This window comes from Myodes glareolus, chromosome 3, assembly GCF_982192425.1.
Source record: "Myodes glareolus chromosome 3, mMyoGla1.1, whole genome shotgun sequence".
Taxonomy (NCBI): domain Eukaryota; kingdom Metazoa; phylum Chordata; class Mammalia; order Rodentia; family Cricetidae; genus Myodes; species Myodes glareolus.
Window position 1 is genome coordinate 36,913,270 of NC_142028.1, and position 12,077 is coordinate 36,925,346.

General features: G+C 52.1%; 1 protein-coding gene across 2 annotated transcripts in view; it reads right to left on the reverse strand.

Annotated features, from left to right (window-relative positions):
• Positions 1–11,795, reverse strand: part of Slc6a1 (solute carrier family 6 member 1) — a 33,332-nt gene extending 21,537 nt beyond the window's left edge. The window contains exon 1 of one of the 2 annotated variants that reach the window (XM_048438646.3): positions 11,711–11,795. Coding sequence is in view for 1 of the 2 variants with exons in the window: in XM_085686860.2 (XP_085542986.1) it covers positions 787–826 (40 nt within the window). In the remaining variant the exon portion in view is untranslated. Of the gene's footprint in view, positions 1–786; positions 842–11,710 lie in introns of those variants that run through there. The other variant, XM_085686860.2, reaches the window with a different exon arrangement.
• Between the last annotated feature and the right edge of the window lie 282 nt (positions 11,796–12,077).

A 12,077-nucleotide genomic window follows, 5' to 3' on the forward strand; every position in this document is an offset into this window, starting at 1 on the left:
AGGGGATTTGACACCACTGCCTGGTCCTTGTGAGAGAGCTGCCAGATCTGTACAGACGGGACTTGGTGTCCCCTACAACTCCACACACAGCACCGGATGCATGTGTGTTCTCCTGGCTTCCATCCTTAAGGTCCAAGGACAGCGTATATCCTCAAGCCGGTGTTGGGCTGCCAAGTGTTTAAGAAGGGGCTTTCAGGAAACAAGGCAAAAGGCTGGATGGGTGGCAGATGCTGCTGTCCCTGGCATAAACACTTCCATGCCAGACCACTGGGGCCAGTTGGAGGAACCCCCAAGATGTGGCAGGACTGTAGGGCTCTGTCCCTAGTTCTGCAGATAGCATTTCAGACGCTGTTTCTTATACAGCTAGGATCCTCACTACCCAGTGACCTTATGCTGGAGCCTTCTGATGCTTCCTATAAAGAAAGCCCTGAACCACACCCCTTTCACTGGCTCTGAGCATTCTCTGTAGCCCCCAAGTGTGCCAGCTCAGGATGCTTACTGCTCTCCCCATCTACCCCAGCATCAGTATCCTGGATCTAAGAGAGGGCAGGGAGGCATGGAGGATGGATGTGAAGGAGGAAGGAGTGGAGAGGGTGGGATTAGGAGGATAAGAGAGGGGAGAAGGAAAAATAAGAGGGGCAGAAGGCAGGGAGATGATGGCAAGGCGAAAGAACAGGGGAAGTGAGGAGGGGGGGATGATTGAGGAGAGAGGGGGAAGGGGAGGGGGTGGTAGAAAGGACTCCTTTTCTACAGAAGTACTCAGGGAAGGAGGGAGCACACACTCACCAGAAGCAATCTGAGATTGGAGGAGCCCAAGGTCATTCATGAGAAATGATCTGAATTCAAATTTGGCCTCAGAACACGGGTCATTGATTTTTTTCTGTGGGTCCTAACTAGGTTCGGGGTGTTAAACCCCCTACACAGACATCCATGCAGGCAGCTGCCTGCCCATCCAGTCCTGCACTGGACACAAGACAACCTCACAGAGGCGAGCCAGGGGTGCTAGCCCCTCTCCCTTCCTCTCCTTTCCTGACCTCCTGTGGTGCCGAAGGCGGGTTCTCTGGAGGGCCTCTGTTCCAAGGCCGCCTCTGCAAAGACTCGGAGCTCAGCCCACCGGAAGGATTAACTGGGACCAGCAAATGAATGACAGGGTGACCACTTGGCACTCTCTCACATGGCTCTCTGCCTTGTAAAAGCACTGTGAGAGCCCATGGGGTTAAATAACCATTCCGCCTTTTCCAGAATGTTGGAAACTCCCACAGGAGTTAACAGAATGCAAATTTGGGGGAGTGGGGACTCTTGCCAGGGCTAGTTGAATTAATCACATCCCTAGTAAGTCACACGTAGAAGTGAGGCCAGGCGGAGGCCTGTCTGGGTGGCACAGAATAGCTCAACAGTGAAGGTAACCAGGGACAGCTTCAAGGTTCCTGGTCAAGCATCCATACTGGGGACACCCTCCCCAACAGTGTCACAGGCTTTGTCCAGCCCTCCCAGAGGCTAATGGTAAGCAACAAGGTCACTGAAGGTTGCCCAAGAACCAGTGTTCTTTGGGATAAATATGTTTGTCTTATATGATGTCTACTTAGAATTTTCAGATCTGAATTTGCATCCCCTGGAGAGGGGGCTGAGCCCCAACATTACTGTCACCTTGTCCCTAACTCCCTTAGTCATTGTTGTGACCACTTGGCCCCAATGGCCTTTGATTTGCAGTCTTAAGGTACATAGTGCCACCATGATTCCTTAGAGGAGTGTTTCTCTGGGTGTAGTCGAAGGGTGAGGGTAGAGGTGGCCCTTTCTAGGGGTGTCAATGTTCGGGGTGATGGAGTTCAGAAAAGCATGCAAGGCATTCTGCTTTCTATTGGGAAAACAACAAATCCCATTCCTCTTTTCATAAGATCTCAGACAAGGTAAAAATACCCAGAGCAATTGTTCTCAACGTTCCTAATGCTGCACCTCTTTTATATGGTTCCTGATGTTCTGGTGACCCCCAACCATAAAATTATTTTGTTGCTATTTCAGAACTGTAACTTTGCTACTGTTATGAATCCTATTGTAAATATGTGTGCTTTCTGATGTCCTTAGGCAACTGCTCTGAAAGGGTTGTTCCACCCTCTTCCCCAGGGGTCCAGACCCACGGGTTAAGAAACACTGGCCTAGAGTACTTTACAAGGATGAGAGGAGGCTGTATTCTCGGAACTGACAAAGGGTAGGGTTCCGGGGTCTAAGGCTGATTTTATGTTTATAAAGACGCACAGAGGCTCACTTTCACGTCTGCTGCTCACTTCTCCCCTCGGCTTTCCAGAGGGATTCCACGCGATGACTCCCCACCCTCTCCCATAAAGTGAAAATCCTGACGGAGGAAGAATCCCGGAAGATGGTATATAGCCTGAACAAACTCCTCAGGTAGAATCCCGGAAGATGGTCTACAGACTGAACAAATTCCTCGGGTCCTGTGAAGTCAGCTCCAGCCTATGAATAGCTTCTGCTTGGGGTCAAAGGGTGATCAGATGTTTGTCACAAACTAAGATGGGAAGAGCAGAGCAGGACCGTGGCACGTGGAGCAGGGCAACCTGCTTCTGAGTCACAGCCCGAGATGAATGCGGCGAGGGTAAAGGTTAGTCATAAGCTCTCCGTGCAAACAGAGCGTCTCATGCGAGGACTCGCACTTGGAGAGTACCGTGAGGGGAGTACCTAACACACAAGACAATGCTTGACGGCTGACATCGTTTGTTATGAGGTATCGGTAGGGAACAGGCAGAGGAATAATGCTGGGAGTACTCAGCTACATGCAACAGATTACAGCAGCCGGGGAAATCCCAGGGAGAGATCGATCATTTCAAACTCTTCCAGTGAACTCAAAAATTAGAAGGTTGCCAAAAATCCTGACGAAATGTGAACCACACTCTGCCACTGAGGGAGTCTCTTGTCCCTCTCCTGACTGCAGGTGAAGGTTTGGGGAACCTGTTAGCCAACATTGTTGGCTATGTGTAGGGGACACACAAGCAGGATACAACCTCATCTTGAGGACTGGGTCTGCTCCGACAGGTTCAGGAATAGGAACAAAATGGTCGCCTACTTCCATCTCCATTGGCGCTCGCGATTCTCCCTCAGCGATGGCCACACGCCCAAACCCAGCACTCTCTCTCTTTCCTCTTCCAAGAAGGAATGGGGTGACAGCCAGCTCACATCCCTATCAGCATGCAAGTGATACACTCTGGGGTTCCTCAAGGTGTTACCCTCACATTTTCTGATCCAGGAGAGAAATGTATTTTACCAGCTGTCCAGACAAGAGACATCAATGGTACGGGTGAGAATATTTTCCAAAGAGGCCTGCGGTCTGTGGTCATTTACACAGCTGGCGGAAGGAACCCATCTCCTCCAGTGTGGTGTGCTCACAGGTTTTTAGGGATGCAGTGCACACAGCATGCAAAGCATTGTGCCTGTTTCTGAGGATGGAAGTGTTTGTGTGTCTCCTGATGGATGTTCTAGCCTGGGGACAAGCATCTTGTGCCCCTGGACTGACTTCAGCAACTTTCATTCTTGCAGCTTCACCGGTGGCAGCAGCGACCCCTGCCCCTCATCTTTCTCCTTGGGCTAATGACAGATGGTGGCTGCTAGCTGGTGGCTTCACCTACCATACCGTACATCGTCTTGTAATCTCCTGTGAGGTGGGGAATGGTCTTTCCCCCATTTTCCAGCTGAGGATGCTGAGGCTCAAAGATGCATAACTTGCCCAGAGGCACGGAACTAAAGGAATGTGTGTGTGTGTGTGTGTGGGGGGGGGATATTTGACTTTGCCTTCAAAGCTGATGCTCTGCCTCTGGCAGCATGCGGTGTCCTCTTCCTTTGGGCCGACCTGTTCCAGGAGGTCCAGCAGAATCTGTACATTCACTGTCCTTGTCCTGAGGAGGAACCAGAGCTCTGCAGGGCCCTGAGACCATCCCTCCTAAGACCCCAGCAGTTGGCTTCCACCCCCTAGGCTAGGCTTTCCCTGCAGCAGTGAGAGGCACAGGGCCAGCTCTGCTGTTGCCTCTGCTCTACCTAATTCTATGGCAGCGATGTGTCCCTTTCTGAGCGGGTTGAGAAAGGAAGGATCTCAACAGCAGTGAGCATCTGGGCAGTGATTCCAGCCCTGCGCACCCATCTCTGTGCACCCATGCATCCTGGTTGGGGAGCCTAATGCTTCAACATAGTCCCCTCTGCTTTTTCACAGGCTCCCTCACTCCAGAAGCTCCTGAATCAGCATTCCACACACATCACTCTCCTTGTGCAACGCCATTATCTCCCGAGGACACATGCTCCGTTGTCATGGCAACCAGAGTCCTTCCTCCAACTCTATTTAATAATTTCTCAACAGTCAAGCTGGGCCGGCTTGGGGCAGGGGAAAGAGCAGCGAGGCTGGGTGAGAAGTTCTGGGTCCTAGCATCTGTTGGGCCTAGGACAACTGTCTAGGCCTCTGTTTACCCATCTGCAACACAGGGCTGCCTACAGTGGGTATGCTTGTGGTTTTAGATTCAAAATCCTGAGACGCAGCCTTCTGGGTCAAAAAAAAAAAAAAAAAACCGCCACTATAGGGACCAAGGCGGGAGGTTAGGATGATATTTTACGCCAGAGAATGAACTGGGAGCTGTCCGAGTGGTGGCAGTCTTTCCTGATAAACCAATTCTAACATGTCACCTCCAGACACTGAACCATCTCCCCGATCCCCCAGCATTACAGTTGGTTGGTTGGGATACACAGTTCCACCAGCAGTCATCATAGACCCCTGTCTTCTCATTCTGTGGATGTGCAAACCGAGGCAGAACAGTCTGGGTAAGGTCCATGTTGTCCTCGGAAACCAGTGACATACTATCTAGGAAGCTGAATTAATAGGACATGAAGAATGGCCTGTCTACTGGCTGCCTCTCTACCCACTTAGCCCTTAGCTCCTATTGCTATGGTCCCCAGCTGTGCGATTTTTGGCTCTCACTCAAGGAACTATACAGATGATGGAGAAGGAAAGGGAATGGAGATCTGGGTCCCTGAAGAGATAAAATTTCCACAATGAGAAGCTCTTTTTTCCCAGAACCTGGCACACAGTAGGTGCACAACATTCTATCTGGTGTGACCGAATGTCCCAGTATCTAACTTATATAGGTCCCCGGAGGCCTCCAGGAAAGTTTCCAAAAGCTGCCATGGATTGATGCCCCAGAAACAGTTGAGGACCCCAAGCCTAGGAAGGACACTGGCTGTCTCTGGGACTAGTGAGCCTCCAAGGCTGGGGAGGGGATGTTCTGCCCTGGCCCAGGTCGATAGCATCCCTTTTGAGCAGGCTGCCAGCAGCCCTGCACTGCCATTGAACTCTCCCGGTTGGTGTTTCCATTGAATGCCCTAGCAAAGGAGCGGTACCACATCTGCTCTGTCATTACTGCCATTCAGTGCCATTTGGAGAAAGAGCGCGCGTCTTACCCAGCCATTAGCCTCAGGAGGGTGTCATGGAGAAATTCAGGGGGTGAGGAGGAAGCGGGATAGGCAGCTTCCTTGCCCAGCCCTGCTTGGAGCCTGAGGAATGGGCAGCAGCAATAGGACAGCTATCCCGTTCAGCAGTCCTGAGAAGAGAGGTATCTGTGGTCCCCGCAGCCAAAACCAGGCTTCCTTCTCAGGTATGCTAGCTCAGGTCTCATGGAGTCCCAGCTCTGTCATTGTTTGTGAACTAACTTGGGACAACCCTTCAATTTTGGTGTCTCCCTTCCTTATGGAGGATCTTGGTACTGGGGCTGGCTCCATATCATGTCACAGAGTCAACATCAGGGGGATGACCCCATATATCACCTATATCACCTGCACTTTCTTTCTAGGAAACCTGTTAAATGGCACGCACCTGCCTTTAAACCCCATCTTTACAAACATACATCTGTAAGACCGCTTCTCACCCTTCTCCATGAATGCTGTTTTTTGGTTTTGTTTTTGTTTTATAGGTGGGGAGTGTTACGGTTTCCTATTTTTTTTTTGCTTTTAATTACAGGTGAGTCCTTGATCCCAAGCTCCGGAAGCAGTCCCAGAAATGGCAAAGAATGGGCCCCATCTCCTCACAGCTCCTCATGTCACCTCTGTACATCCTTCTCTCTGCTCAGGTGCTTTTCAAAGAAGTGAACAACATGGAAAAACACGGGCTTTGGCGTCAGCAAGACCCCATCCGAACATAGCTGACAAGCAGGGCACCCACTCTCCAGGCCCCTGCCGCAGAGCTGGGGAGAGCATCCACCCCAGCACCAACCTTGCAGTGGGTGAAGTGAGGGACTCAGTCTTGCCCACGGCCTGGAGGTGGGGCACACAGGCAGCAGTCACATGGCCAGCCAACCTTGTCCAGGGCCTGGAGGTGGGACACGCGGGCAGCAGTCAGATGACTGGTCAGGTTCTTTAGTCCACCTTACAACAGCTAGGGGACTGGAGAAACCCCCAGGCCTCCTACTTCCCCTACTGTACCCCAGAGGCAAGTGTCCCAAACAGGTAAGATGTCACAACCATCAGCACAGCAAGTGTTCCACATCAATTCTAAGCAGGTGATCTATTCTGTGCCCATCCCCCGATCCGTGTTGAGCACACTGTTAGCCACATGATGCTCCAACAGTGGTCTTCAGATAACCCGGCTTACATAGGAATGTTGCTCCACATCCTTCCTGGCTTCTGAGACCACAGACCCCTCTGTACAACCTAACAAAGGCTGGAGGGTTTGCGTCACCCCAGTTCCCTTAGATGAGCATGCCTGTGTCATGCAGGCCTGTTTGAGAACACACATCTCTCCCTCTCCCATATCTGGCTACTGCTGAGACCAAAGGATCACACTTCTGAACCCTAAACTCTGACCATGACCAGGACAATGACAGTTTTTGGTCAGAGCCCAGGTCAAGTGAGAGACAGTCCTTTACTCTGCAGTCTCTGGGCTGAGCCCATCCTTGCTGTCCGCCACTTCAACCCCCGGTGCTATGGGTTCCTCTTCCTGCCAGTATGGTGCTACCCAGGCTTCCTCTCAGGAAGAAGGGCTCAGTAAAGAGGACCTGTGTTGACTGGGAAGCCAGGGTACAGGCAAAGGCTTGGAGTCCTCTGAGCCTCAGTTTCCCCAAAAGATGAGGATAGTAATGGTAATAGTATCTTTGGAGTGCCTGGCTCAACTAAGAAAATGCTTTGAAAACTGGAATTCTACATATTAGATGAGTAAATATTCTCTCCCTGAGCTGAGAGAACTCATTTAGGTCAAGGTCAATCAGATTTAGGTCTATGAGAAAAACTATCTGAAAACAAGATTCTCTTTGGTTGATGGAAGACTCGTCTCCAGGATTCTTCTCTAATCTTTTCCTGGGTTACTTCCCCATCCCACCAGCAAGGGCATGGTTTACAAACTATAAAGTGCTGCTCTGATAGCCAGGAGCCGTGTGGTCAGCACCAGTTTGCAGCCAAAACATTGGCTCCAAATGTCTACACTCCTTTCATGGCAACTGCGTGCTCTCTCTGCTCTTCTCAAGCAGTAAAGCCAGGGAGGCAACCTGCTGCCAGTGCCTTCCAGGGCATCTTTGACCTTGAATGTCCCTCTGTCTAGGGCTCAGCTAGCTCAAGAGCTGGCACAAGACACTGGCCTTGCAGACATCGGGGAGCTGTCAGGTGAGCAGTGTGGCAGGCCACTGTCTCAAGCAGACACCAATTTCTGCCTTCCCCACCTTGCTTGTGCGTCAGGATTACACCAAACCCAGAAGCCCAGGGCCCCTTTGCCAGCTGAGGGGCCCAGCACCCTAATGCGCTCCGTTCCACCCAAGTTTATGTCTCCCCCACCTCCCGTCTGCCACCAGCAATCATTCTCCAAGACCTGGTCTCCTTGTAATTTCCAATTTGTGAGAAATATAAAAATAGAAGGCTATTCGCTGCAGGCAGCTCACATCGAATCAGATGCCCTTTTCTGTGTCACGTCAGATCACTGGAAACGGAACTGATGGCTTCCTTGGGCTGCTCTCAATGGCTTCCTGAGCAGGGAGGTGGTGGGAACAAAAGATGAGAAACCCAGGAGTTTGGGAAAGGTGGCGGCCGGGTGCATGTCACCAATACCAGCTTCAAGTGACGTGCAGGCCACAAATCCGTTTGAATAGGATGGTGACCTCAGCTAGACTCTCAGTTCTGCATTATAACAGCAGAGGTCTCCAAACTTCACCTTCCCCCGCAGGCAAGAGCCACTAGGCAGATGCCTGGCCTGGAGATGAGGGGGTTCAGGTGCTGGATGCAGGGGAGCTTAGGGCTGAGTTTGGACTCGGGGTCATTTACTGTCCTTCTCTGTTACTCCCTCTGCACAGGGACAGTTACACACACCTCACAGGGGCTTGTGAAAATTAAATGCTGCCACAAAAGTGCCGCACGTCCACATTCCCTGGCATTTTGTCAGTGTTCAGGCAAGGACAGCTGTCACTGTCACTGCAATACTGTCCTGGGGATAAGGGTTCTTGAAAACTGTGCCTTTGTTTATAGCCGAATTCCAGGTCACAGCTTGTGTTCACACCTACCGCCTGTACTGTTAAGGGTCTCTGCCCTGAGTGGTTTCACTGGCCTTCCTTCCACAGCCCAGGGCTCAGGCTTGGTCTGGAGTTAACGACAGTGGTGGTCGTCTAAGTTCAGAGACACCTCTCCCAGGAAGCCCTATTTTGAGATTCAAATCTGGCCACCCAGCCTCTTTACTCTCAGGTGCCAAGTTCTCTTCCACTACTTCACAATGGCTTTCAGAGAATAGGGCAAAGCTGATGAGAGGGGTGGGGGAGAAGGAGAGAGAGAGAGGAAGGAGGAAAGGAAGGAAGGAAGGAAGGAAGGAAGGAAGGAAGAAAAAAGGATGGAAAATAAAAAAGAAAAAGAAAAGGAAATTTAAAAAGTCACCAAATCTTGGAGCAGTGGCTGCTTGGTGACCTCATCACTGAGGGAGGAACTGCTCTCATTAGTTGGGGAGAGGGGGGCTGCCTTTTGCAGTTGAAGTCATTTCAAGGTCATTTGAAGTCATTCTTAAGGTCATTTCCATCCTGGCAAGGACTGACCAGGTGAAGAATTGGTGACACTGCACAGTTAAGTGGAAGGGACAGCTCTTATTTAGGCAAAGACAGGCCTGTTGCCACATGTCCATTTCAGGACCAGGCAAGGTGACAAAGGGGCTCTCATTGGGTTTGGCTTCAGGAATTCTTCTGAGGGAGAAGGAAGCTGACTAAACACAGCTTGGGACCAAGGGGCTATCTGGCAAGCCATGGAACAGGACACAGGGAAAGGTGTGGCTTCTAGCCTACTCTCATGGTCATAGGGAGCCTTCAGGATGCAGAGGGCTGCAAATTGTGGCCAAGGCTGGATTTGCTAGGGTGGACACTTGGCCGGGCATCCAACATCAACATAAGCAAGAGGGAGGGAAAGACAACTCCGAGTTCCAAGTGACCTGAGAGATCTCTCACAGCCCGTCCTAGGGATAGGATTTCTACAGGAGGGCAATTTATTTAACGTTGCTCTGAACCTGTCCCTTGCAGGAAAGGAAGAGAAGCAACCATTTTTTTCTGACAGCATGTCCGGAGGAACTGCCCCAGTCCACCATGAAATTCCTGTCAGCGACCTACACTTGATGATCCCACCTTACAGATGTGAAGATGTGAGGCCAGCAAAGCACAATAAGGCTTGGGAGCCAGAAGAGCATGGCCAGATCTTCGCCTTGTCCCCTCCTCTCTGTGTGACCTTGGGCAACTCACTTTCCCCCTTTGTCTCATTTTCCCTTGACTCTAAAGTGGGGCTTAGGGAAGCACCCCTTTTTTATGAGGTTAGGGTAGAAATTACAAACTTGGCACACCAAAAGGCTTCAACATTCCATTTCTTCTTTCCGAGGGAGATTAGAATATGGCCAAGGTCACCCAGCCAAGCAATGGCAGTGTTCAGCCCAAACTGAACCCTCACCAGGGACACATTCATTCGTTCCTGGCTGTGGATTCAGAGGAAACATTTTACAGCCTTCCCGCCTCACCGACACAGGCAGATAAGCGCAGGTCCCTGATAGCTGGATAGCTGGACCATTAGGCAATCACCTTCCTCCCAGGTGGGCTTTATTCTGGAACACACTGAGTTCCTTCTCAGTGGATGAATCCACAGCCTTAGCTCCTGAGTTGCTAGGAATGTCAAATACTGGGCTGGCAGAAGTGTGGAGGTTCTGTATCTTTCCTTAGCCTCGCCTTCTCCCCTCTGAGCTGCCGGTGCCTTGGCCTCTGGACCTCTCATTAGAGCCTCATTCCGGAGACCTTACATCTCTACAAATGTGGGTCTAAGGGAAGGAGGTTTCCACTGGGGAATGACCATTACTGCTTTCTCCTGCAGTGGTAGCTGCCTGTCTTCTGTGCCTTTCTCAGGGAACCCCACTCCACAGAGGCTCTGGGGACAGGCCAGCCTGTGTCTCACTGCCTGGGACTCACTGTTTGTCCTCTAGTGACTGGCCACCAAGCCAGCACTTGGCTAGAGACAGAGCGCTTTCTTTGTTTGCCGCCTGCCTGGCGATTCCTTTCTGAAGCTCGAGGGAGGCTCAGCCATTTTGCCCTCCTGTTCTGGGGAAAACTCCCCCATTTCTCCTCTCTCTGCAGGGACTCAACCTCCCAGGACCACTTTCTCACCTTCTCCTTTGCTTTGAAGAGGGTCTGAGGATGCTTTGACTTGGACCTGCTAGGTCTGGTTCAGTCTCCCCAGAGCTGGGGCGGGGGAAGACTGCAGGACACTTTGAATTCCCACAGACCTCTTTTGTTTTGCAATTTGGAAGTTGGGGTGTGCGGGCTCCACTATTTCCACCAAAGTTCACAACAACAGATAGATATACAGAAATGCAGGCAGGACCCAGAACATTATTTTTTTTTTCCTCTTGCCCAACACACACCCCGCATGCCATAGAAAAACTGGGGCTAGCATCCAGTTCCGCTCAGCTGGACATAGTCCCTTCCCTGATGTGGTCACAATCCCGTTCACCCCTGATCTTCGTGGCCAGGAGGTCCAGTTCATGGACCTTGTGTATCTTGGTCTTAACAATTGGCTTTCAAAAATACAATTTTCTCCTTGAGACTCGGTCTGATTCGAAAGAACATTGACTCTGTACAGAGCTGGCCATTCTGAGTCTCATGTTGGAAGCCCAGAGCAACTACAGAACAGGACGTCTGTGGGTGTCACCCATGGGGACGGGGATGTGTGGGTACAGAGGGATTGAACTTGGAGAACGTATGGTCATTGCCACAAAAAAGAAGGAAGGTTTGCCACCCAAACCTGGCCGGATCCACCTCTTGCACCGGGCAACTCTTGGGTGAGCAGGGCAGCAGCGCCAGCTTGTGCGCGCTCAGCCCAGGCTGTTGTGCACTTTCTTGAATCTAGGGTTTCCAGAGAGCTTGAGGCGCCCCAGAATGGAAAGGAGATGTCCCCATCCTCAGGTGGTCCCTAGCCTCCCCATCCTCCCCGCCCCAGAAAGAATGAAGCATGCGGAAACTGGGGACGTGGCGCACGTTGGTCTAGCTGCCTCCTGGGTACCCCGTCGTCGACTGGGAAATGAACCATGATATCGACGGCACCCAGCCTCTTGTAACCCTCCCGCCTCCGGAGCATCTCTGGGCTGCAGCCGGCGCACGTCGGGGCGAGGACGGGGGGCGCTGCAGCCTAGGGACCCACCCTCCACCCAGCGCCCCGACGCCAGCTCCCCTCCTACCTGCAGCCGGGGCTGCGCGGGCCGCTTCGGGCTCGGCCGCGCTAGGACGCGGGCGCCTGGGCTCCTGGGCTCGCACAGCTCGCCTGCAACCTCTCAGCTCGCTAGGGCTTCGAGGGCGGGCGGAGGGGCGGGGTTATAGGGCACGCCCACTGGGCGGAGCTTGTCCGCGCCGTCTTGCCCGCCCCTACTCTGCTGACTCCACCTCGCCTTTCCCACCTTTTCCGCTCCTGCACCTCTCTCCCACTTACCTCTGTTCTACTCTCCTCCTCCTTCTATCCTGCACCCCTCCCCACTCTGCCTTCGCCTCCCTCTACCAGCCCCCTCCTCCCTCTGCCCTGCTCCCCTCCTTCCTCGCCCCCACTTCTCT